The sequence below is a fragment of the Meles meles genome, chromosome 1 (genome assembly GCF_922984935.1).
Source record: "Meles meles chromosome 1, mMelMel3.1 paternal haplotype, whole genome shotgun sequence".
In the NCBI taxonomy this organism is placed as follows: domain Eukaryota; kingdom Metazoa; phylum Chordata; class Mammalia; order Carnivora; family Mustelidae; genus Meles; species Meles meles.
In genome coordinates this window covers 197464135-197487930 of record NC_060066.1, presented here as the reverse complement: position 1 = coordinate 197487930, position 23796 = coordinate 197464135, and the positions used below count along the sequence as shown (strand labels likewise).

Genomic DNA, 23796 nt, shown 5'->3' with positions numbered 1-23796 from the left:
GAGCCCTTTTCCCTGGCCTTTTACTCCACGTGCAGCCCAAGTGTCCCTCAACCCTGGGAGTCTGGTCCGTGCCCTCTCAGAGCGGGCAACAAACATAAATCAGCCCGGGAATGGGCCTAAAGTTGGAGAGATTCTGGGAGATCTGGCTTGAAAGGGGTCCCCTCAAGGACAGATTACCCAAAAAATCTGGTGGTGCTATGGGTGCTGATGGTGGCAACATAATAGGAACCTACCCCGAGCTGGGGCGCTAAGATCCCGGGGGATCTCTAGGGCCTCGTGAGGTGAAGGCCTGAGGGGCGTGGAGCCCAGGTTCCTTTCAAGCCTCGGCCTGGGTCATTCGGTGTGAGTGCTTGCCTGGGGCGGGAAGGGGAGAGGCGGGCGGATGGGGGCTGGGGGAACAGGGGGCTTCCCTCCCGCAGGAGGAAGAAGGAATAACTGGGGCGTGACTCTGCGCGAGCAGATGAAGGGAAAGCGATGACCCCGGCGTGGTCCGCACGGGGAGGACAGCGTTTTGGTAGGGAGGAGCCGGGAAGGCCTCTTGCAAGCGGAGCAGAGCACCGGCCAGGAGCTCCCGGCGGAGGCGGGGCGGGGCCCTACCGCGCGCCGGGGGCTGGGGTCCGCTCCGGGAAAGCCGCGCCGCGGGGTCTGGGGCGGGGCTTCAGCGGCCCCGCCCCTCGCGCAGGTAGCCAATGGGCGCGGCGGCGCCGGGTGACGGAGGGAGCCGAAGTGCGAGTGCCGCGGCGGTAGCGGCGGCGGACGGCCCAGCCCCAGCGCGGGGGTCTTGTGGGGGGCGCGGGGGCGCAGGGGAGCAGAGCCGGGGACCCCGGGACTCGGGAGGCGGCGCGGCCCAGGCCGCCAGAGGAGCGCGGGCGGCCTGGCGGCGGCGCGATGCCGCTCGCCCAGCTCAAGGAGCCCTGGCCGCTCATGGAGCTGGTGCCGCTGGACCCGGAGGTGAGTGAGCGGGGCGGGGGACGGGCGCCGGCCGCCGGCGAGCCTGGGTCCCCACGGGGGCGGGGCGGCTCGCGGCGCCGCTGCAGCCTGACTGGCGCTCTCGAGGGCGCGAGTGCACTCCGGTCTCTTGTGCCCTTCTTGGGCTCCACACCCCTATGCCCCGGGTGTGTGTGTGTGTGTGTGTGTGTGTGTGTGTGTGTGCGCGCGCGCGCGCGCGCGAGGGACAGTTCCGCCAAGCGCCCAGAACCCCCTTAGCACGGGGAGGGGATCCCGCGAGGCCCTGAGATCTGCCCCACCCCCGTCACCCCACACACCTAGGACCTGTACCGGGAGCTGTCGGAGCTTCCTCTATCAGCGCAGAAGGGCAGGGCTGAGGTGCCAGATGTCTGGGATTCTACAAGAGATGAGGGTCATGAGAACCCCACGTCTCTTTCATGTCTCCCAGCGCCCTACCCCGAGAGCGCCCCGCTTCTCTGCTGCTGACCCTAGCAGTGTTACCCCTCTTGACCCTTGGCAGTTGTGGGATATGAGGTGACACCACCTGTCTAAGGCTGAAACTCTTGGTTTTTTTTTTGCCCCTGGGTTAGGGCCAGAGGACACCTGTGTCCCCTACCCCAGGCTGTGGAGAAGACAGTGGGGAAAAGCCCTTAGACCTTGTGAGGATTATTCCAGGAGACATGGAGGACCTTGGTGCCTGCCTTCTTTCTTGTGAGCCCTCCCATAGGAAGGGCTGGGCCCCTGGGGTTTTTGGCCTCTGTCACCTAGCCTCTCCCAGAAGCAGCTTCTACCCTCCTCTGAGGATTCTGTGGTGCCAAGCCCTAGGATGCAGGAGGCCAGCTCTTCCTGTGCCCTTTGACCCTCAGGGTCAAGGTCAAGGCCCTGAACCAGCAGATTAATAAAACTTTCCCCTCAGTCTCATACTGGGAAGGAGGCAGATGAAACTCCATTTCCAGAGGGGATGTGGGGGTATACTGGGAGGGTGTGAAGACCTCAGTGAGCAGGGGAGCCAAGGTGATTTTCTCTTGGCTTTGGTCCCTAGCCCCTGCCTAGCTCCCCTCCTCTGCCTCCTCTTACCTGGGGCAACCACCAAGTACCCTGCCTCCCAGGGCCACAGGTTGTGCTTAGAGTGAGGACCCCAGGTCCCCAGCACCCAGCGTGTGCTACCCCTTTAAAGGGATGGTCGTAGCTGACACTGGCTATTGGATGGTGGGCGCGGCAGGATTAGGTAACCAACCTGAAGGTGCAATTTGGAGTAAATTGCTCTGGGATCCCTGCCATGGGGTTTTTACAGGCCCTGCACGACTCTCGGAGGTTCTCTCGCTGACTCACCCTCTGAGGTGAAGAACACTGCCCTCTGCAGTACCCCCCCCCCCCCACACACAAGGCCTGGGGCATCAGGGCTTGGTTGGGGGGGCGCTCAGAGATGGATGCCTTTGCCCTGGCATGCCCCTGTGACTTGGGCCTCCCTAGAGGAAGGTAGGCTGGGAAGTACTTAACCCAGGGACTTACCTTGGTTGTACTCGCAGGAAGGGCAGACACCCAGGAGCTCGACTCCCAGTGCAGGGCACTACTTCCTGCTTCCCTTTGGGGAATCCTGGGGCAGGGGACCAGGTTTAAACAGGAAACTCGACTCAGTTTTGAGTACAACTGCATCTGAGTTCTGTGAGAGGAGAAGACTAGTGTATTTCCTAGGACTGGGGGCATCGTGATTTCTGAGCTTCACCGTGGAAACACTGTGTGACCCTCAGCCGGTCCTTAGCCTCTCTGCCCCTCTGTTCCTCCAGCAGCCAGTGCTGGGTCCTAGCTTCATGCTTCCTGGGCCTGAGAGGTGCAGAGCCCTGGGCGCTGCTGCCTGTTCTCCCCCTCCCCCACTGTATGGACGTGCCAGGCGTCTGGGTGTTATTGTTTGGGTAACAGGAGCCACGGGGGCAGCCGGGGCGCCGGTTGGGCCGCTCTCACTGGAGAACAGGGCCTTGCTGTTCTTAGCCCAGGTGACATGTAAGCGATACAGTAGCCTGACCCACAGGTACAGGTGCTGCCACTGCCTCCTGGCTGGGAAGGAGGCGGGCAAGGGGCTGCCGGGGGCATTTGGCAGAGGCCTGGGGCCTGGACGGCCCTGCCCATCTCGTGACGCTGCCGAAAATGGGCTGCTGGGAGGCAGGGCCTGGCCCAGGTGGCCGTGTGGGTGCGGATTCCGCCCTGGGCCTTCCCTGGCCCTGCTGAAAGCAGGAACGTTCTCCGGGGGCCCAGCCCTGCCCTGTACAGAGCTTCACTGTGTGCCACCGACCCTGCTTCGCCTCTGTTACCTTGTTAAAATAATTCTCTAAACACCTTCTCAAAGTAGGGGTCATTGGGGAGCCTGGCTGACTCAGTAAAGCCTGTGGCTTTTTTACTTTTTTACTGTGTCCCATGTTGGGGGGAACCTTTTTTTTTTTAAAAAAAAGGGATTATTACCCCCCTTTATGGATGGGACAGCTGAACTTAGGAGAACTGGCCTCTGAATTCATGTCAGAGACAGGATCAGAGTCCAGATCTCTCACTGTCTTCTAACAAGTTGGGGGGGGGCGGGGCTCAAGGATGGGGAAGGGCTGGGATCAAACTGGCCCAGGTGGAAGGGACTCCAGGAGAGGCTCCGGATGTTGGCAGACTCTCTTTGTTCCACAGGGCCTCTGTCCAGCCTTTTCAGAGGGCCGGTGGTGCCAGCCAATCCTGGCACCTGGCCCCCAGCCTCCAGCAGCGTGCAGGGCTGCCAGGGCTGGGCTCTGAACCCAGCTCCTGGGGCTGCTTCCTGCCCGTGGGGCACGTGCTGTCTTTGTCCATCTGCTGCCTGGCTTCTCCAGATGCTGCCCTGAGCCCCACTTCTCAAGACAGAGCTGCCTGGGCGAGAAGGACGAATGCCTTTTAGAATCCATCTCTGACCTCTGGGGAGGGGGCACAGTGGTCTGGGGGCAGCTCTCCTAGGAACAGTGCTCCCTGAAGAAGAGCAAGAAGAGTGCGTGAGGCCCGAGGGCCCTTCCTATGCCAGACTTTTTAGACAAGGTCTTTGACTCGGGATGCTGCAAGGTCAGCGTCATTGTCCACTTTCATTTATTCATTTATTCATTCATTCAGCGAATATTTATTGAGTACTTATCATGTGACAAGTACTGTGCCAAGCAACAGTGCAGCTGTGAACAAGACAGACCTGGCCTCGACACAGATGAGAAAACCGAGGGTCAGAGAAGTGACGTGACAGACCCAAGGTCAGAGCAAGCAGCCGGCAGAGCCGGATTAGCAGCTGTCTTTGTGGCTGGGGAACTGTGTTCTTCCCACCTGCCTGTGCAACAGTCAGGCCAGAGGGGCAATGGACCCTGTCTTCCCAGGACCTTGGCTTTGAGGAGGAGGCTCCCCTGTGGTTTCTTCACTCCCAGTCCTTTCTCCAGGGCTGCCCATCCCTTTCTAGAAACGTCATGCATCAGCTCTTACAGGCATGGGGTTTCATGAGGGTGGCACCCAGGCCAGAGACCCTGGGACCGGAGACAGCCAGACAGGGCCTCTGGGGTCCCCTGAACCGTCCAGATACTGCTCCGTAAGCCCACACCTCTGGGGGCATCCGAGACCTCCTCCCTTCCCTTACTGGGGATTTAGGCTTGCAGCCTTGTGACTTCGGGTTATGGTCCCATGTCCATCACCTGCTAGGTGAGGAACCTCAGGTAAGTCCCTTAACTCTGAGCCATGTCTGAAAAATAGAAGTTACTAGAACCTGGTCTGGGCTTTTTGCTCTCTCTGCTGAGCAGCGCTTTCCTGTGACCGACGGCGTGCGAGACCCTGAGCTGGGTGCTGGGAAATGATGATGGACAAACCGTGGCTTCTTCCCGAGTTCACCTGGGGTTTGCTCGGTGCTTCTGGGGTCCAGAAGAGGGAGGAAAGGACTTGAGACCTTGTGAACAGTGGAGAGGACATTGCTGGAAGAAGGCCAGGCGTTTGCCAAAGTGACAAGGCAGGAAGGGTTTTCTTGGTGGAAGGAGCCACCGTGCAGATGCTAGGGATATGAAACAAGCTGGTCTGCCCAGGGTCCCAGGTCATTCGGTTAAGCTCAAGAATAGGACCCAGTAATGATGATGGCTGTTGTTTGTGGACCGGGCAGATTTTGTTTGCTTCCTGTCACCTCCCAATGAGATACATTGCTTTCATGTCCATTTCACAGATGGGGAAACCGAAGCCCTGAGAAATGAAGTAACCTCAGGGTTATGCAGTGGTAGAAGCCAGAATTTGAACCCAAAACATTAGGTTCTAGAACCCACATGCTTAATCGCCCGTGTTGGGCAGTTGGGGATGATGGTCTTGAATGCCATGCCAAGGAGCTGGGACTTTATTGTGTGGGCAGTGGGAAGCCATGGAAGGGTTTGGGGCTGGGTCCATAGAAGGTTCTCAGGAGTGTGTGAGCGAGAGTTGATTGCTCAATGCAAGGCTCACAGTTGAGTTTGAGGAGGGACAGTGGTTTGGAATGAGGAGTGCGGGGGCGGGATGGGGGGACCTGGTCTGCAGATAGGCCGTTGTGACCTACTGTGGGAATTATTGCAGGAGTCTAGAATGCCGGGTGAACTCAACATATAAAGGCATCATGGCCCCTACCCCCTACTCCCTGGCTTTGCGCCACCCAGCCCTCCCCCCAGGCTGCTGAGAGATGACAGCACGTATGTGTATGTGTGTGTGGAGGGACCTGCAGAGCAGCGAGCCCTGGGGAGGGTTGGGGCATTAAAGGGGCTCAGGGGGCAGGATGTTCTGCGAGCCGCAGGGAGGAGCCGCTCCAGGGGCCGGGAGATTATGTAATGGGCAGAGCACAGCTGTGCCTGCTTCTGCCAGGCAAAGCCACAGCTGCCCTGTGGACCCAGCCCCTGGCTCCAAAGTCCTGACCTGCCCGAGGCTAACAGGTCTCGCTAACAGGAGGAGCCGCCGTCTGCCTCCCCACACTCCGGCTGTGCCAGGTGGGGTGGGGACTGCTCCTTCCTTGCTTCCCAAGGCCTGGTTACTCACCTCCTATCACACAGGAAAGGGATGGGCTGGGTTTGGTATACCCCTGAGGGCGAAGTCTAGGGGCCTGAAGAAGCATTTCTAGGACTGCCTAGAAACAGGCTCCAGCGGCCACCGCTCTGCAGGTGGTTCGCCCCGCTGAGGCTGGGCTCCTCTATAACAGACCTTTCCTTGATCACCTCCTGGGTGTCAGAGTCTGGATTTTGCATCTCCGCTTCCCAGTCCTGTGACCTTAGGTGCCATCACCATGCTCTTCTGAGCCTCAGTTTCTTCGTCTGCCAAGTGGGGACAGGGCCTCCCTCCCAGGTCAGGAGGATTTAATGATGCCACAAGCAGGAGGCACCCAGCCCAGTGCCTGGCATGTGGCAGGGGCTCGGAAGAGAGCAGCTGTTAGCACCAAGGCCTAATCTCTGTCCTCCCCTCTATGAGGAAGGGCAGGCCTCTGTGTATATAGTCTCTGCCGCGTCGCCAGTGGCACAGGGGAGGAATGCAGGGGAGCTGTGTGGCAGCCGTGGTTCTGCCTGGCAGGGGCAGGGGAGGAGTCTGAGAATGGGGCAAGGACAGGGCAGCCAGCAGCTCCAGGCTGGTCACTGGTGCAGACTTGGTCTCCTTACATCCCTGCAGCAGTTCTGGGAGGTGCGGGTAACTCTCCCCAGCTTACAGATCGGGAGACTGAGGCCTCTTGGCAGTCGATTCGTTAGCACAGACTCAGTTTGTCTCCAGTAGAGCTGGGAGTCACACATGCCCTTTCCTTCTCCCTGGGAGGAGATGACATTTGAGCTCAGTCTTCAGAGATGAGGGCTTTGCCAGGCAGAGAGCATGAAGGAGGGAGGGGGGAAATGCGGGTGAGGGGCTGCTGCAGGAGGGCCTGATACCTGTCCCCCTGCAGTGAAGGTGGGGGCAGAGGGCCCTTGCCTACATGGCCTCCCTAGCTAGCCAGGGCAGCCCCCCAGGGTGGGTGTGGGGGCTTCTGGCCGGGTCTGTTTTTGCTCTCTTCCACCCTGGGAAGTTCTGGTAATATTCCCCAATCTTCCTTCCCTTCTCTTTTCTAGAATGGACAGGCCTCAGGGGAAGAAGCTGGACTGCAGCCATCCAAGGTGAGGACCAAGGCAAGCACCCTGAGCAAGGGACCGTTTGCATGGTTGTAAAGGAGGAGGGAGGCCCACCCAGCTCTGGTCCCACTGAGTCCTTGAGGTGACCCTGTGCACAGAGAAAGCTTGCTCCAACTTTCCTCTCTCTCTTTCTTTCCTCCTTTCTTTTCTTTCTTTCCTTTCTTTTCCTTCCTTCCTTTCTTTTTAAGTTTTTGTTTTATTTATTTATTTTAAAAATATTTTATTTCTTCATTGAGAAAGAAAGAGAGATGCGCACACCGATGTGGGGCTCGATCACAGGACCCTGAGATCACAACCAGAGCCAGAGTCAGTCACCTAACCAACTGAGCCACCCAGCCATCGCTAGAGATTTTATTAAGGAATCTCACACCCAGTGTGGGGCTTGAACTTACATCCCTGAAATCAAGAGTCGCCAGCTACCCACTGAGCCAGCCAGGAGCCCCTCATCCTTCCTATTTCTTAGGCGAGGGGACTGCGGCTGAGCCTGGGTTAGGAGCAGAATTCGGCTAGAACTCTGGCTCCTCCTCACCCAGGCCACTTCCTTGGTTTATTTCCTCATGGCAGCTGGGCTGGCTGTAAGGAAAGGGCTGAAGGGCTGATGGGAGAGGCTCAGGTCAGCTGGGCATGATGAGGGCCTAGAATCTTCTGGGTTATGCGGTGCTGGTGCCTGAAGGGTGGCCCCCCAAGTCTAACCAGGGCCTAGTGCCTGGCACATGGCACCTGGCCGTTTCTCTGGGTTCCCACCTCCCCGCCCAGGACTGGTTCCCTCCCCTACTGTCTTTGCTTCCCTTGGGCGCCTCCCTTTAGCCCTTCAGTCCCTGTTGCTGGTTTTGTGTTTCCACAGTAGTGTGACCTTGGGTGGGTCCTTTGTTCCTTCTAGGCCTGGGCTTTCTCATTGCTCTGTTTGGAAAGAGCACAGCCGGTTTTCGGGAGCTATGAGGCCACAGAGCTGCCGGCCATTGGGGGACGGGGAGAGAGCGGCAGGTGGTGTGTGTGCTTGGGAAGCTGCCTAGGGAGGATGGAGCGTGGGTTCTGACATTAGGGCAGACCTGCTTCAATTCCTGGCTCCATGCTCACTATTTGGCCAGAGGTGTTCTCCCTTCCGAGTCTCAGTTTCCTCATCTGTAAATTGGGGACGATGGTGCCTAGCTCAAGGGAGTGGTGGGAGGGACAGATGAGGTTGTAACTGCCCCACGTGCACGCACAGTGACTTCAGCACCAGTAGCATGGGTAGGACAGTATTGCCCCGCTTCCAGGGGCCACACCCTCTAGACCTGGATCGGCCTGGGCACCAGACTTGCCATGAGCTTGACCTTTGAAATAGACCTAGAGCTGGTCTCGAGGTTTGCCTTGTTTCAGCCTCCTAAGATAAGGGAGCTGAGCTGCCCGAGGTATGGCAAGGTGAGATAAGTAGGCTGTCCCTCTCTTCTGATGGTCACTTTGGCCACCTTGGCCAGCAGCGGCCAGACTGAGTGGGAGAGACTGGGTCCCTCGGTTTGTCTGGGCCCCTGGTCTGGAGAACCTCCTTCCAGAGTACCTGCTTCTAGTTGCTTCGTAACAAAGATTCAAGGAAGAACCAGGATGTTCAGATCTTAGGATTCAAGTTCTGGGGGTTGCGTAGAAGCTCGCAGCTTTGTGGGGAAAGGTGGTAAGCTACCCCAGGGGCTAGAGGGGCCTGTTGGGAGAGGGCAGGAACTTAGGCAGGTAACCTACATTGGGTCTCAAGCCTATGATGCCTGTTCTCAAGCAGAAGACCCTGGGATCAGAAGGGAGACAAGGCTGGGGATGGATGGGCAAGGAGAGCCTTGAAGGCCATGTTAAGGAAGAGAAAGAGCTTAACCCATACCTGGCACCACTCCAGGAGCTTTACGTGTAGTTTCCACAACACCCCTGATGTAAAGATTGTTACTATCCCCATTTTACAGATGAGAAAATCGAGGCCCGAGGTCACATAGCTGGTGCACAATGGAGTCAGGTCTTGCTTGCCTACAGAGCCCATACTTCTCCAGCCCAGAGAACTCTGCGTGCTGCAGGGGGGGAGTATTGGGTCCCTGTGACCCCCGGTTCCACCATTTCTAAACACCTGCTTATCTCTTCTTGCCCCCAGAACCTCACATAATCCCCGGTGCCTGCTTCTGGGCTTGGCACACCAGGGGGCGCTCAGCCTGTGGTCAGGACCTCATCACTGTGCAGTGCAATGAGCTGGGAGCAGGCCGGTTTCTCCTTTGCGTCATCAGACTTTAGGGGCACTGTGCTGTGACCCTGGAGGGCCCTAAAATGAGTCAGCAACCCCAGCCTCAGGTTGCTCTCAGGCTTGAGGGAAGGGTGGAGACAGACAAGCCGTGCGGTAGTGGCTGCTGGATTGGTAGAGAACATGACCGTGGGCACAGAGAATCTCCATTCTGTGCCAGGCCCCATATCGGGCAGAGAAATACACCCCTTTCCACGTGCCCACGTTTCTCCCAGTGACATGGTAAGAGGAGCAGTCCTGGGGAACCAGCAAGGGGCACCTATGCTCAGGGCCAGCATGGACCAGATGGATGGTTGCTGTTCCGAGTGGCAGGGGAGGAAGTGTCACGGTGGGCTCTAGGGCTCCCGGCCCCCTTCCCTGCAGAACTGGCATTTGGCTGGGCCTCCAACGGCCAGATTTGGCAGCCCCAAAATTCTCCCCTCCTTTCTGCCTGGGCCTTCCAGGTGGAGACGAGGCAGGGAGGGGCTCTTGGGAGTCCAGCATTCTGAGTTCAGAATCCTGCCCCTTTTTCATTTGCTGTGGAACCCTGGGCAGGTGCCGTGCTCCTCTGAGGTTCTAATGCTTTTCCAGTAAAGGACGAATAGGGTCTGCCTTCAGGCCCCCCTGGGGGAGGGAGTGTGATATGTATAAATTAAACAGTTACACAAAGTTTGGTGTGTTGGGTTTGTTTTGTTCTTTTTTTAAAGTTTGAATTTTTAAGTAATTTCTACATCCAGTGTGGAGCTTGAACTCATAACCTGAGACCAAGAGTCGCCTGCTCCACTGACTGAGCCAGCCAGGCCTCCTCAAAGCTTGGTGTTTAATGCTTGCTTATTTTATTCATTTTAGGCCGAAAGGGGGATTTGGGTTTTAGCCGCCATAGTATGGACAGCAGTCCAGGGCAAGAGCTCCCCGGATCCCTTCGGCACCCTGGCACTCTTGGGGACTTCAGGCAGACTGGGGCTCCACTCACCCTCCCTCTCTCCATGACGGTGGACCAGGCGCCCCCGGCCCCCCCAACCCCCCCATCTCCGGAGCTGGACCCCTTTGAAGCACCGGCAGGTCTATTTTGAGAGCTGAGCGTCTCCCCCCTCCCATCCTCTCTTCCTGTTTATGAAACCCTGATCCATCCCGGATCCCTCCTGCTCCTCTGGCCGGAGCACAAGCAGGATGTGACTGTGGACTTTGGGGAGCCTTGGGGGCCTCAGGTGTTGGGGGGAACTTCCCTCGGACTGGCCGGGGTAGGCCAGCCCACCCTCCCGTGGACCCGGGGACCATGTGGCTGGGCTGTGTCCCCGCAGCCTGCCGGGAGGAGACTGCAGCAGTGAGATCACCCGCCCGATCCAGGGAAAAGTCCTGCTTACAGCATCCGTTCATCTCTGGTTCACTGTACTTGTAGCAACCACCTTCCCGGGCTGGAGTATTTAGTTTTAACCTCTATTTTACAGAAGGGGAAACTGAGGCTCACACAGGGAAGGAAATTTGCCTGGGAGCGCTCAGCTAGTGAGTGCACAGTTCTTACCTTCGTACCCTGCACTCCTGCCTCAACCTCTTCTTCGTGCAGGTATCCTCTGCAAAGAGGGTCTTTTCTCCCCTCCTTTCTGCCTGGACAGCTCCTGTTCGTCCTCGGGGTTTAGCTGGGCTGCACCCCCTCTGGAAAAGTCTTTTGGGACCTCACCCTTGGCAGATTGTTACTGCTCCTGGGCACCCATAATACTGGATTGTAGGATTGTAGCCTCTTCTGTTTCCTTGTCATGGATTTTCAGGAGCAGCCTGAGAACAAGGCCTGAGTCTTAACATGTGCGCCTCTTAGCGTCAGGCTCGTAGCTTGGGGACGGGTCCAGAGGGGGTGGGGGGGGCAGCTTTGAGGATGTCCAAAGGGGAACCAGGCTCGCACTGGGGGCTTGAATGTAGGCTTCAGAAGCAAACACTCTTTGATTTTGCCCTTAGCTGCCCCCCTTTCTAGCCATGTGGTCTCGGACAAGTCATTTTCTCTGCGAGTCTGGTTTTCCTGGCTCTGAAATGGGATGACAGGATCTCTCTCAAAGATAACACACAGGGCCCGGCAGAAGCCACACTGGTAGAGGTTGAAGGAAAGAAAGGCCTCGTGCGGTACATGCTTCGTTGAGAAGGGGCAGGTTCTTGTCACTCGTGCCGGTCCTGGCCTAGTGCAGCAGGGATGCCTGGGAACTGCCCACCTCTCCTCACCTGCCCCAAGGAACCAGGAGACAGAACGGGAGCCATGTGTCCCACCAGAGGGGGTAGGCCTGGGACGCCTTGTGTTCACTGCCACCTGGGGAAGGGACTGTGGGTGTCCGTTACCGCTGGGATTGGCAGCTGGGTTTGGGCTGCAGCAGGTGGTGGAGGGAGGCCCACATCGGGGACCCTAGAGACCAGGGATCAGGCCGAGGGGCTCTGGGCTTCTCTCCCAGCTGCCTTGTAGGAGGAAGTAAGTAAGAGGAAGTGTCTGTAGGGGAGAATGGGGCAGGGACCAAGGGATGTGGTCTGGTGCCTGTCCTCCCCCACTCCTGCCACCAGAGGCCTCACAGTACCAGCACAGACCCTCCAGCGAAGGCAGTTCTGAGACTGTTTCCTTCCTGTAGCCCCTTCCTGTACTCTGCTAGCCACAAAGTCTTCCTTTGCTTCTCAGGGATTTGAGGATTGGTGGGGGGGCCCAGCTGGCTCCAGCCCAGAGAGCTTTGGGGCTCCTCGGGCTGTCCCGGCCTCCACAGCCCTGCCGGAGCTGGGTGCAGTGAGTGGCCTGTCTGAGGAGGCCTGTTTCCCAACCACCAGCAGGCCATCAGCAGACTGTCGTTGGAGGCCCTTTGAGGACTGGAAGGGGAAGTCCGTGTGTACGTGGGGGCGTGTGTTTCCACATGTCTGTGGAAATGGTTTCCGATCATCGGCCTGTGTGTATTTGTGGGTGTGCCAGTTCCTGTGGGGGTACTGGTGGGACTGATGCGGCCAGGCCGTGCGGAAGGGGGCTGGGCCTGGTCAGCCCCTGCCTCACTGCTACCTTCTCCTCCTCTCAGACTTTGGTGAGGCCCTCTGGCCCCCTTGCCCGTCCCAGCGCCCTGGCCTGGCAGGCTTCTGCCGGGCAGGGCTGGGTGTGGCGGTGCCTGCTGTGGGGGCTGCCATTTTGGGTGGGCCCAGCCGTAGGAAGGTCACTGCTGGGGAAGGAGCTTCTGCACTCTGGCCTGGGGCACTCAGAGACCACGGCCTTGCTGACTTCTGCCCCACATTCTCTCAAGGGGCTGTTTGCAGGTGCTGGGATGCCCAGTGTGTCACTGCCTCATTATCTTGTGACTTTTGTCTGTGTTCTAGTCTCCCCTCCTTAGGATCAGAGGAGATGATGAGGGCTGTATCCCTGGACCACCCCCACCCCGGAGTCATGGGCTTGGGGTCTGCAGTGTCCCCTCCTCGGCTGGGGAGCCTGACCCGTCTTCTGTCCCTCCTCCTTGCAGAGGGGGAAGTGAGAAGGAGGGGGTCAGGGACCCTGCCTTCTGGGCCGGGAAGGCTGAAAAAGCAGAAGTGGAGGAGTACCGGGGCCCTTTGGCCACCGCTTGAGCCCCACCATGCAGACCCCGGCAGATTTCCCCAGGGGTGAGAGAGACTCACTCCCCTGTCCCAGAAAGGTGAGCAGAGGGTTGGTCTGCCTAGTCTCTGTCCCCATGACCCTGGGCAAGGAATGGGTTTGGGAGTGGCTCTGTCCCCTGGGGTTTCCGGGTGACTGCTTCTGTCCCCAGGGAGTGTCCTCAGAGGCAGGCGAGCGGAGGCTCAAACCTCAGGGCGGGGTGGGCAAGGGCTGCTGTGTGGCCTCGGCTCGCCTCAGCCCCTCTCTGAGTCAGGCTTTCTGCCTGTCCTGCCCAGGCTTCTCCTCAGGGGTCTGCAAAGCCTGCAGAGCCTGCAGCTTCTTGTGGCTGCAACTTTTGTGGGTGTTCAAGGTCGCCTGAAGATGGGGCTGTGTCTGTCGGGTCCCAGACCTAGAATGGGACGTCCCTGGACTGACCCCGGTGTTGAGAGAGGGGGTGGGATCGGATGAGCAGGGCAGGGCTCTGGCTGACTTCCCTGCTCACCCCGTCCTGGCACTGAAGGCCCGCTGACCCCAAGCCAGGCAGTAACTAGGGGAAGGATTTGAGTGTTAGCCGGCTCTGCCACCGGTCTGCTCTCAGCCGGCGTGAGTCACTGGCCTCTGGGCCTCAACTGCCTGTATCTGCAGTGGGGATAGCGGATTTGGGGAATTTGGATCAGAGACAAAGCTATCAGCTTGCACTCAGGAGATGGTCCTCTCGCCCACTGCATCGGTGCTGGGCCCTCCGCAGGCCCTGCAGGGATGAGACTCAGAGGGGTGTCTGCCACAAAGATGGGACTGCTGCCCCAGATGTGGGGTGATGTCCCCTCACCTTCTCCCCCAGCCCCCAGCAGACCAGCAAGAACTGGAGCTCTGCCCTTGAGTCTCGGAGCTGGCTTTCTGTGTGTCTGGCCTGCATGTCTGTTGGTCTCCCTGGGCCTCACTGACTGGCTTTCTCTTTCTGTGACCCACCCGCCTCTCTTACCGGGTCCCCATCTCTGTCTCCACCTGAGGAGTGCCTGTCTTCACCTGTTGGGTACATGTCACATGTTGGGTGTCTGTTGAGTTGTGTCCCCTTCTGTCTCTGCCTGTTGAGTACGAGTCCCCATCTGTCTCCACCTGTTGGATGCCAGCCCCCATCTGTCTCTGCCTGTTGGGTCCCCATCTGTCTCTGCCTGTTGAGTTCACGTCCCCTTCTGTCTCTGCCTGTTGGATGTATGCTCTGGGCCCCTCTGCCTGTTAAGTATGGGTCCCCTCCTGCCTTAGCTTTGTTGGGTACGTGTCCCCATCTGTCTCTGCTTGTTGTGTGTGTGCTTTTCCTACCTCTGCTGGCTGGGTGTGTGTCCCCCTCCGTCCCTGCCTCGTGGGCCGATGTCCCCACCCACTGCTGCCTGACAGCTGCCCACCTTCACCCGTCTTTACCTGTGGATGCCCGCCTCTGCCTGTTGGGTGTCTCCCCTCATCCGCCTTTACACGTTAGATGCCTGTCTCTGCCCGTCAGGTACCCATCTAGCCCTCAGCAGCTGTGTTGGCATGGGGCTTTCCCTTTGCAGGCCCACGGGCAGGATGAGGGGGACAGGGCCAGAGGGCGGCCCGCAGGCAGTGGAGAGGGGGGGCAAGAGAGGAAGGGACCGTGGTAAGATTGTAGGCCTGGAGCTGGGAAACCACAGGCCCCGGGTGATTGGCGGCCCTGAGCTGGGCCCAGCCCCCGCCCTCACCCTGCACATCCGCCTTGGGCCTGGCCACCTCCGAGGCGGCCCCCGACGCTGCCTGCTCCTGCCATGGTGCCTTGGCCCTGCCGGGCGGATGGAGCAGGCTCCCAAGCCGCCCCGCCTGCGGCTCTGGGCCCTGCTCCCCTGGCTGCCCAGGAAGCAGCGGCCCCAGACCAGCCAGACCTCTCTGCCTGCCCCTGGCCCTGGCTGTGGCCCCAGGCGGGACTCGGTGAGTGCGCCCAGATGTCTGGTCCCGGCCTGGCTGGGGCCCTTGGAGCAGGTGCCTGGACGGCGAGTTTGGCCTCAGTTGGCTTCCGGCTCTCCTGGCCCCGGCCTGGCTCGGCTGGACAACTGGCCCCTGCCCAGACTTGCTTCCTGGGGAAGTAAGGAGGTGCTTTGAGCTCCAGGGTACCAGCGGCTGATTGAAGGGAGGGCAGGAGGGTCCCAGAAGAGCTAGGACCTGGCAAGGGGTTTTTAGTAGATTCCTATGATGGAAGTCTCAAAGCTGGAGCGGGGGTGGGCTCGTCGAGTCTTTGGCCTCAGCTCCTGGCCAGCTCAGACTGGCACTTACTGGGTTCGTGTGGGTAGTCTCTGGTGGACTTTGAGTCCCTGTGACTCTGAGCCATCCTTCTGGCCAGAAGGATCCTATCATCCACTCTGACAGAAAGAAAAGCCCAGCTCTGCCTCCCCGGGATGAGAACAAGCTCTACTTCCTACTGTGGCAAAAGCAAAACCTTTGCAGCAGGGGGAAGGGAGACCCACAGGCACAACTCGTGCCATGCCTGGGCATCTCCTTGGGCCTCCCCGGGTCAGAGTAGCAGGAGCGGTGGGAGCAGGGCCTCACCTGACGCGGCACTTGGTGGTTTGACCGTCCCTGGCCCTTGAGGCCCTTGGGGCATTGACGAAGAGGAGGCCAGCCCTGTCGGTACAGCTGTCTGGTGTGGCCAGCAGAGCCCTGTCTCCAGGGGGAGGGGGCTTGGATGGGCCCCCTGTGCTCACCAGCTCTATCCCTCCCATTAGGATGAGGGCATCCTCAAGGAGATCTCCATCACGCACCACGTCAAGGCTGGCTCTGAGAAGGCCGACCCGTCCCATTTTGAGCTGCTCAAGGTTCTGGGCCAGGGATCCTTTGGCAAAGTGAGTCCTGGGCCCGCAACTGGGACTGCTGCACTGGTCGTGTCAGAGGTGGGGGTGAGGGGTCCCCTTGGGGTTCAGGATCAGAGGGCAGGGGTTGATGGGTCTCAGGGGAGGACAGGAGGTCACCTTGGTACCCAGGGAGGGCAAAAGTTCAACCTGGGGCTCAGGGAAGTTAGAGGTCAGCCTAGGGCCTGGGGGATGGGAGCTAACAGGCCTCCCCAGCTTCTCCTCTGCCTTTTCCCTGTTGCATTCTCAGGTCTTCCTGGTGCGGAAGGTCACACGACCTGACAGTGGGCACCTGTATGCCATGAAGGTACTAAAGAAGGCAACGCTGAAAGGTGAGTGAAGGTCGCCTCCCCATGCAGAGCCCAAGCTGGGCACAGGATTGAGGGAGACAGCCCTGTTCTCCAGAGTGTTGGGTCTGATGGAGGAGATGGCTCTATTTCCAGGAGCACCTGGTCTGAAGGTAGAGAAACAGGTCTGTCCTCAGCCTCCCCTTACCCCCCTCCCACGTCATGGCAAAGACAGCGTCTGTTTCAAAGAAAAGACTTCTGGGGGATTAGCCTCATCCCTCCGTTCTTTCCCAGAGCCAAGCACCCATTGCCGTAGCTGAAGATAAAGATCTGGAAGGGAGGCAAGGAGGAAGTACGTGTGTTTGTGGCAGGGGTCCTCAAGTGCCTGGCATTGACATGAGCTGGGAGAGCTATTTCATGCTTGGAAGGCTGAGGGAGACCTCTCAGGGTGGAGAAGGGTGTGAAGGAAGAGGCAGGGAGTCTGGGAGACAGGGAGGGTAGGAGAGGGGAAGTTGAGGCAGAGCCACAGAGATGGAGAGCAGGGAGGTTCAGAAGGGAGCCCAAGGCCAGGTCTGGCATTCCAAGGCTCACAAAGGGCATGACGGTGGGTGGTGGTGGATTTTGGGCTGGGCAGTGACCCTTTGAGCAGTCTGGGAACGAGAGCAGCCACACTGACCAGCGGGTGGTGGGGGGAGTGGGCCCTGGTTGGGGTGAGGTGGGGAGGATCAGAAGTGTTGACCTTGTAGACTTTAGGGGTCTTGTGGCCCGTGAAGGGTTGTTTGTGGGGTGCTGTAGCTTTGATGCCCTCACGCCAGCTTGGTAGGGGTAGAAGTCATTCCCCAGGAGGGATGATGGGAGCCATGGCAGGGAGGGCGGAGGACTTGGTCACTGCTCTGAAGGCCTCCCAGGCCAGGGTGCGAGTGGCCCAGTCAAGCCTGCAGTGTGGGGCAGTTGGGGCTGTGAGTGGGGAGCCTGGGGACTGGTGGGTTACGGTCTCAGAGGGTAGGCTCACATAAGGAGGGGCCACCTGAGCTGTGCCTTGAAGGATGAGTTAGGAGTTCTCCAGACTAAAAATGGTAGAGAAAAGATACCCCAGGAAGGAGAAGGTCTTTGCCTGAGCAAAAGTGTAAAAATGTAAGGTGTATTTGGGAAACAGTGGCTGGAATAGTCCGGCTCCAGCATGGCCCATGCCGCGTCTGATGAAGGAAACGAGGAAATTAAAGGAGAGGGTGAAAAGTGCTCTGAAGGGGCAAGCGCAAGCACTGTAGGAGAGAGGACGCTCAGTCAGTCTGGCAGTTGAAGGAAGACTTCCTCGAGGAGGTGAGGCCTGAGCTGAGTCAAAGAAGAAGCTGCTGGTGATCAGAATGCCTAGGGACTTTTATTCTTGTTTTTTTTTTGTTGTTTGTTTTTTAAAAGGATTTTATTTACTTGACAGAGAGAGCACGAGCAGGGGGAGTGGGAGGGAGAAGCAGGCTCCCCACTGAGCAGGGAGCTTGTGCAGGGAACCTGCTAGGATCATGACCTGAGCCAAAGGCAAATAGTTAACCACCTGAGCCACCCAGGTGCCCTAAGGACTTTCATTCTTTTTTCTTTTTATTAAAGATTTTATTTATTTATTTGACATAGAGAGAGATCACAAGTAGGCAGAGAGGCAGGCAGAGAGAGAGAGGGGGAAGCAGGCTCCCTGCTGAGCAGAGAGCCCAATGTGGGGCTCGATCCCAGGACCCTGAGATCAGGACCTGAGCTGAAGGCAGAGGCTCAACCCACTGAGCCACCCAGGTGCCCCAGGACTTTAATTCTTAAAAAAAAAAAAAAAAGAAAGAAAAATATGTGAGAGTGCCTGCTTAGGCTCATGAATCTGAATTTTAGGCCCAAGGAAAGGAATCTGACTAACTAGCTCCCAAGTGACTATATCCCCATCCTTCAGACCGACATTAGGGATTTTTTGGTGCCAGGTGGGGAGGGGGCTGGTAAAAGCATCCTGCTGTGGGGAGCCCTGGGGGCAAAGGTTAAGAGCACACAGGACAGAACAGATTGCTCAGACTGGCTGGATTGAATGGGGCAGAGGTGGGGTGTGAGGAATGGGCAGGGCGCCTGGGGCCCAGCCCTGGGCACTCCCATGAGGTGTGAGGAATGCGTGGAAAAAGAGATCTCTTCTTAGCCAGAGCTTGGGGATGATCGTTTCGGGGGGCCAGATTCTCCATGACTGCCTTTCTCTTCTGGCCAGTGCGTGACCGCGTTCGGACCAAGATGGAGAGAGACATCCTAGCGGATGTAAATCACCCGTTTGTGGTGAAGCTGCACTATGGTAAGACCACACGCAGATCCTCCCTGAGTTCCCAGCCTGCCTGCCAGCCCTGTCCTGCCTGTGGACTGCTGCCTTTCCTGGATGTTGCCCCCACCCCCAGCAGGCCAAGGGAGCTTAGGGCAGAGGGGCAGGGCCCAAGGCCCGACTGGCTCCCCCATTGCCTTTTCCCCTCTCCCCAGCCTTCCAGACTGAGGGAAAGCTCTATCTTATTCTGGACTTCCTGCGTGGCGGGGACCTCTTCACGCGGCTCTCTAAAGAGGTGAGCTGACACCCCACTGCCATAGGGCCCCGGGATGGAGGTGGAGGGATGAGGCCTCTCATTCCAGAGCTCTGTGAAGAACGTGGCCAGTGTGGCTTGGACCTGGGACCCATCCAGGCCTGCCCAGACCTAGGAACCTACCCTGGGACAGAGCATATGCCCTGACCAAGCCCCAGAGTTTCTCCTGGGGTGGGTGAGGAGGCTCAGGCCCTGTGTCTGACACCATCCTCGTTCCTGAGAGCTAAGGGGTCTTTCAGCCCTCCACCTCCATTCTTCTGGGGCTGCCCCGGGCAGGGCTGTGAGAATGGGAAGAAGCCCAAATTCTCCCAGAAATCTAGATATTTTAACATTATGCCCTATGTGATTTTTTTTTTAATTTTATTTATTTGAGAGAGAGAGAGAGAGCAAGCATGAGTGGGAGGGACAGAGGTGGAGGGAAGAGGGAGAAGCAGATTTCCCGCCAAGCAGGGAGCCCAACGTGGGGCTCCATCCCAGGACCCCAAGACTATAACCCAAGCCGAGGGCAGACACCCAACCGACTGAGCCACCCAGGTGCCCCTTACCAAAAGGATTTTAGCGGACCTAAAATAATTGGAGACAGATATAAAAGCGGGACCATTAATACAAGTCAGACTTTAGAAGAGAAGCAAACTCTAAAAGATTTTTTAAATGTTATTTTAATGTTTGAATAGGTAATACGTTTACATGATTGAAAAGAAAAATATCATTGAGAAGTCTTCCTCCCACCCTAGTCCCTCTACCCCCCCATAGGTAAACATTTTTATTGATTTCTTTTTTAAGCACCCCATGTTTCTTTAGTCATACCAACCATTCTGCTACACGTTCTGAATTCCAACCCCCATTTTCTTACACAAAAAGTACTGCCCTGTATACACCGTTCTGAATTTTGCCTTGCTCGAGACAGCATATCTTAGAGATCGATCCATATCAGAACCTGGAGAGACTCCCCATGCGGTTATGGCCGCATGCGCGGGATAGACAGTTCAGTCCAGTCTCCTGCTCCACCCGGGGGCCCTTTGCAACCTTTCTGCTGTTTCAGAACAATGCCACAACGAGTGACTTGTATGTGAGTCATTTCACACTCAACCCCCTTTATAAAGAGAAGAGCATGTGGCCCGGGGGTGTCTGAAAGTCCTCCCCAGGAGGGGCCCTGAGGACCAGGAGGCTGCCGAGTGCCCAGCACCCTAGCTCCTGAGGGAGAGACGCCCCCATCTGACGCCCCTGCCTGCCTGTTGTAGGTGATGTTCACGGAGGAGGACGTGAAGTTTTACCTGGCTGAGCTGGCTTTGGGCCTGGACCACCTGCACAGCCTGGGCATCATTTACAGGGACCTCAAGCCTGAAAAGTGAGTGAAGCCTGGCCTCCACACCAGCCGCCCTAGGGAGTACAGAGGCCGGCCCTGGGGTATTGCCCGATGGGTGGGCGGGACTTTCCCCAACAAAGTCTCTCTCTCTCTCTCTGGGTGCCCCATGAACAGATGGGTGGAGTGGGCTGGTGGTGGCAGCAGGCCCACCTCGGGGGGCTGCCGTTGACAAGGCCGGGGCTCTTCTGTGCTGGTGATTGCCTATGTTTTTTGCTAATCCAGTGTAATGTCTGAGATGCCATCACGGAAGGTCCTTCCTTGTTATGATCCTCTCTAGAATTTTCCTTAATATCAATCCTTAGACGGTAACTTGGGGGAGCCAGGGGCAGGTGCTTGGCTGGAATGACACCTGGTTTTAGCATTAGGCAGACCTGAATTCGAGTCTTATCTCTACCACCTGTTAGCTCTGTGGCTGTGTAGGGTTACTTAACTTCCCTGAGCTTTAGTTTCCCCAATTGTTGCAATAGGGCCCTAATAGTACCTGCGTCAGCCCGTTGTTCCAAGGATTAGCAAAGAAGGCAGGCAACACCTCTGCACCAGCCTGCTCCATCTGCCTCTCCTCAGGTCGATCTGGGTGGGTCACCTTCTCTGGGCTGGGCCCACCCTCCACAGCCCCCCTGGTGTCACAGACCCCAAGGGCCACAGCTGAAGGGCCTGACCCCTTATCTCTCCATTACAGCATCCTTTTGGACGAGGAGGGCCACATCAAACTCACTGGTAAGTGGAGGGCCCCTGCTTCCCCTCCTCAGGTCCCAGGAGAGGGTGGAAGGGGCTCTTGAGAGGCCTGGGCTAAGAACCAGGAGATCCTTCCTCAGAGGCTGTGCCACACCCTTGGAAGTGGTTAGAAGCCCAGGCCCTAGACTTGGATGGTGTGGGTGTGAACCCTAGCTCCCCACTAGGTAGCCTTGAGCAAGTCACCTAAGTCTCACGGCCTTAGCCTCCTCCCGAGTGTCACGGGGGTGATGCCCTCAGGCCTGTGGGCAGGGGGGTTGGGTGCGCAGGGGTTGGCAGCAAGGAAGGCAGGGGGTTCCTAAAGATGTGTCCTCTTGCCCTCCTTGCCACAGACTTTGGCCTGAGCAAAGAGGCCATTGACCATGAGAAAAAAGCCTATTCCTTCTGTGGGACGGTGGAGTACATGGCCCCCGAGGTTGTCAACCGCCAGGGCCATACCCACAGCGCGGACTGGTGGTCCTACGGGGTGTTGATGGTGAGTGCCCAGACAGGGCTGAAGCATTCAGCCCATGTTGCAGGCCTCAGTTTTCCCATCTGTACAGTGAGGGGGTTCATAGTGTCTATGACTTTCTCCTGTCTTCTCCCCGCCAAACTGCCTCACCCTTCCCGCAGGCACAGGTTCCTTCCTTGGGAGGAAGGAATTCCCCAGCCTCAGCCCCCTAGCACTGCTTTCAGTGTTCTGATTGGAAGGAGAAAGAGAGCTGGTCACGATTCCTGATCCGGGGGGCCCTGCCACAGTCCAGCAAGAACTCTGGGAAAGGAACTGAGTGGCCTGGGTGGGAGGAGGTGGGGGACATGGGAGATGGAGACCAGAGCCTCACAGACCCTTGTCCTTTGCAGTTTGAGATGCTGACCGGCTCCCTGCCCTTCCAGGGGAAGGACCGGAAGGAGACCATGACGCTGATTCTGAAGTAAGCACCAGCCATGCCCTGACATTTTCAGGGCTCCCCCGATGCTGGCCCCAGCCTGGGGGCCAGAAAAATGCCCTGTACCTGCCCCAGGTTTCCCCATTGAGACCCTCCTCTGGGATAAGCCTTATGATTTCCCGGGCTTGGGCGGGGAATCCCTGAGTTAGTTGATGGTTTGTCTGGATTGAGCTGGAAATTCAACCTAGACAGAACGGGGAGGGGAGACAGGGCCTCTGGGCATGGGCTCAGCCCTGATGAGACCTGGGGGCTATTTTAGGGCGAAGCTAGGCATGCCCCAGTTTCTGAGCACAGAAGCCCAGAGCCTCCTGCGGGCCCTGTTCAAGCGGAATCCTGCCAACCGGCTTGGTAAGCAGCCCCAGCTCGGGAGGGGAGCGGGCCACAGCTGCAGCCTAGGCCACAGAGCCACATCTGGGCTGAAAGAGGCTGTTGTCCTTTGTGTGGGCAGACAATGCCGCGGGCCACCCTGCTTTCGGGCTCCATGTGTGGTGTTTGTTGCGGGGGGTGACCTGTGTGTATGGGGAAGGCAGGAACTGAGTCATCCCCACTCTCCCTGGGGACAAGGATGGAGCCGCCCCCCCCCCCCCCCCCACCGCCACAGCTCCTTCGCCAAGGCTGCTGGCACAAGAGAAAGAGCGTGAGCTCAAGAGGCAGAAGGCTTAGGTCCCAATCCTGGCCCCGTGTCAGGTCCTCACCGCCCCGCACACAGCAGTCCCTCCATAAATATTTGTTGAATGAGGGCCATTTATGAGCTAAGTGACCCAAGGCAGTTGGCTTCACCTCCCAGAGTTCCGGGTCCTCGTCTCCACGGGAGATGATGCTCTTGAGCCCTGCTGACTAAGTGAAGTTGCATGAACGTGCCTGGTGTGTAGTAGATGTTCGGTATGTCTTGGCTCCTTGGCTCCTGGGTTCCTCTGGACCATGACCAGCTTTGTAAGGTCCAGTCTGGGTCCCTGGGGTTGGATGGACTGAGAGCTTGCCCAGTGGCGGACAAGGACATGGGATAAGAGCAACAGAGAGGAGGCCTGGCTGGAAGGGAGATGGGGGGCTTTTGCAGATCTCAGAACAAGGCCAGTTTCTGTTCTGTGTGGCCTTGGGCAAGTTGTCTGACTTGCTGGTTCTTTCTTCTTGTGTTAGTACCCTGGAGCTTGATCATAAGGGTCTCCAGAAAGTGGAAAATGCCGAGTGGGCAGTAGGCCTTTGGGGTGATGGCTGGGTGGATTCGGGGCAGGGGGAGCCCATCGTCCCCCATGCTCCCAGTAGACTACTGCAGCCACTGGTCCCAGACCACGCAGGTCTGGGTCACACAGCAAACAGGATGGGCATCTGGGGGCTTGGATGGTCCAGGGGCAGACCCTTCATCTGGACTCTTTCAGGCTCCGGCCCTGACGGGGCAGAGGAGATCAAGCGGCATGCCTTCTACTCTACCATTGACTGGAATGTGAGTGTGTCTGTCCACCCCAGAGCCCCAGTCAGGGCTTCGCCTGTGGGGGAGGGGGGGCTTCTACCAACCAGGGCCCCAGAGGTGGAGCAGAGGGCGGCAGCATGGCCTCGGAGGCAGGGCTGCCCTCCCAGGGCCCAGCAGTGGTGCCCCTCCCTGTCTGCACAGCCAAGTTACCTTCTCCCACCTGAGGCTCCTGGTGGGCTGTTGGGGGTGCCGTGCTGACTGGGGTGCCCCCCTCCGCTTGTAGAAGCTATACCGTCGTGAGATCAAGCCGCCCTTCAAGCCAGCTGTGGCACAACCCGATGATACCTTCTACTTTGACACTGAGTTCACGTCCCGCACACCCAAGGGTACGTCTGTGGTTCGGTTTGTCTTGGGCTGGTGCAGGAGGGAAGCAGGCAGTCGGGGGCCCCTTGGGACGGAGGGGTGGCCAGAGACACAGACAGGCCTAGGCGTGTGGGCCGACCGGAGGGTAGATCTCTGACTCTTTGTCCCTATCTTATTTGGTCTGACCCTCCCACCCCAGGGCTCTGTAGGCTCTTTGTATCTGGGTGAGGGGGTAGGGGGGTGGGTGGTTAAGGCCACAGTGGAAAAGTCAGGCTCCCTGCCTCGGGCGTCCTCCAGCCCACTGGGAAGACCGAACACAGGAGGCTCACATTCACGTCAGGGCTAAAGAATCCGACCCAGCAAAAACATGAGGTGGAGAGAGTCTGGCGGAACAGAG

The 23796-nt window shown here is 58.1% G+C and overlaps 1 protein-coding gene across 4 annotated transcripts in view; it reads left to right on the top strand.

Annotated features, from left to right (window-relative positions):
- The first annotated feature begins 728 nt into the window (after nucleotides 1-728).
- Nucleotides 729-23796, top strand: part of RPS6KA1 (ribosomal protein S6 kinase A1) — a 40070-nt gene continuing 17002 nt past the window's right edge. Inside the window, exons 1-14 of one of the 4 annotated variants that reach the window (XM_046007041.1) lie at nucleotides 826-951; nucleotides 7017-7061; nucleotides 12771-12941; nucleotides 15610-15726; nucleotides 15983-16064; nucleotides 18247-18327; nucleotides 18507-18586; nucleotides 19846-19952; nucleotides 20650-20687; nucleotides 21035-21177; nucleotides 21543-21613; nucleotides 21888-21976; nucleotides 23005-23069; nucleotides 23320-23422. In XM_046007041.1, coding sequence (XP_045862997.1) covers nucleotides 12882-12941; nucleotides 15610-15726; nucleotides 15983-16064; nucleotides 18247-18327; nucleotides 18507-18586; nucleotides 19846-19952; nucleotides 20650-20687; nucleotides 21035-21177; nucleotides 21543-21613; nucleotides 21888-21976; nucleotides 23005-23069; nucleotides 23320-23422 — 1036 coding nt within the window. In that variant the 5' untranslated portion in view covers nucleotides 826-951; nucleotides 7017-7061; nucleotides 12771-12881. Of the gene's footprint in view, nucleotides 952-7016; nucleotides 7062-12770; nucleotides 12942-14522; nucleotides 14819-15609; nucleotides 15727-15982; nucleotides 16065-18246; nucleotides 18328-18506; nucleotides 18587-19845; nucleotides 19953-20649; nucleotides 20688-21034; nucleotides 21178-21542; nucleotides 21614-21887; nucleotides 21977-23004; nucleotides 23070-23319; nucleotides 23423-23796 lie in introns of those variants that run through there. The other 3 variants (XM_046007021.1, XM_046007031.1, XM_046007013.1) reach the window with 3 other exon arrangements.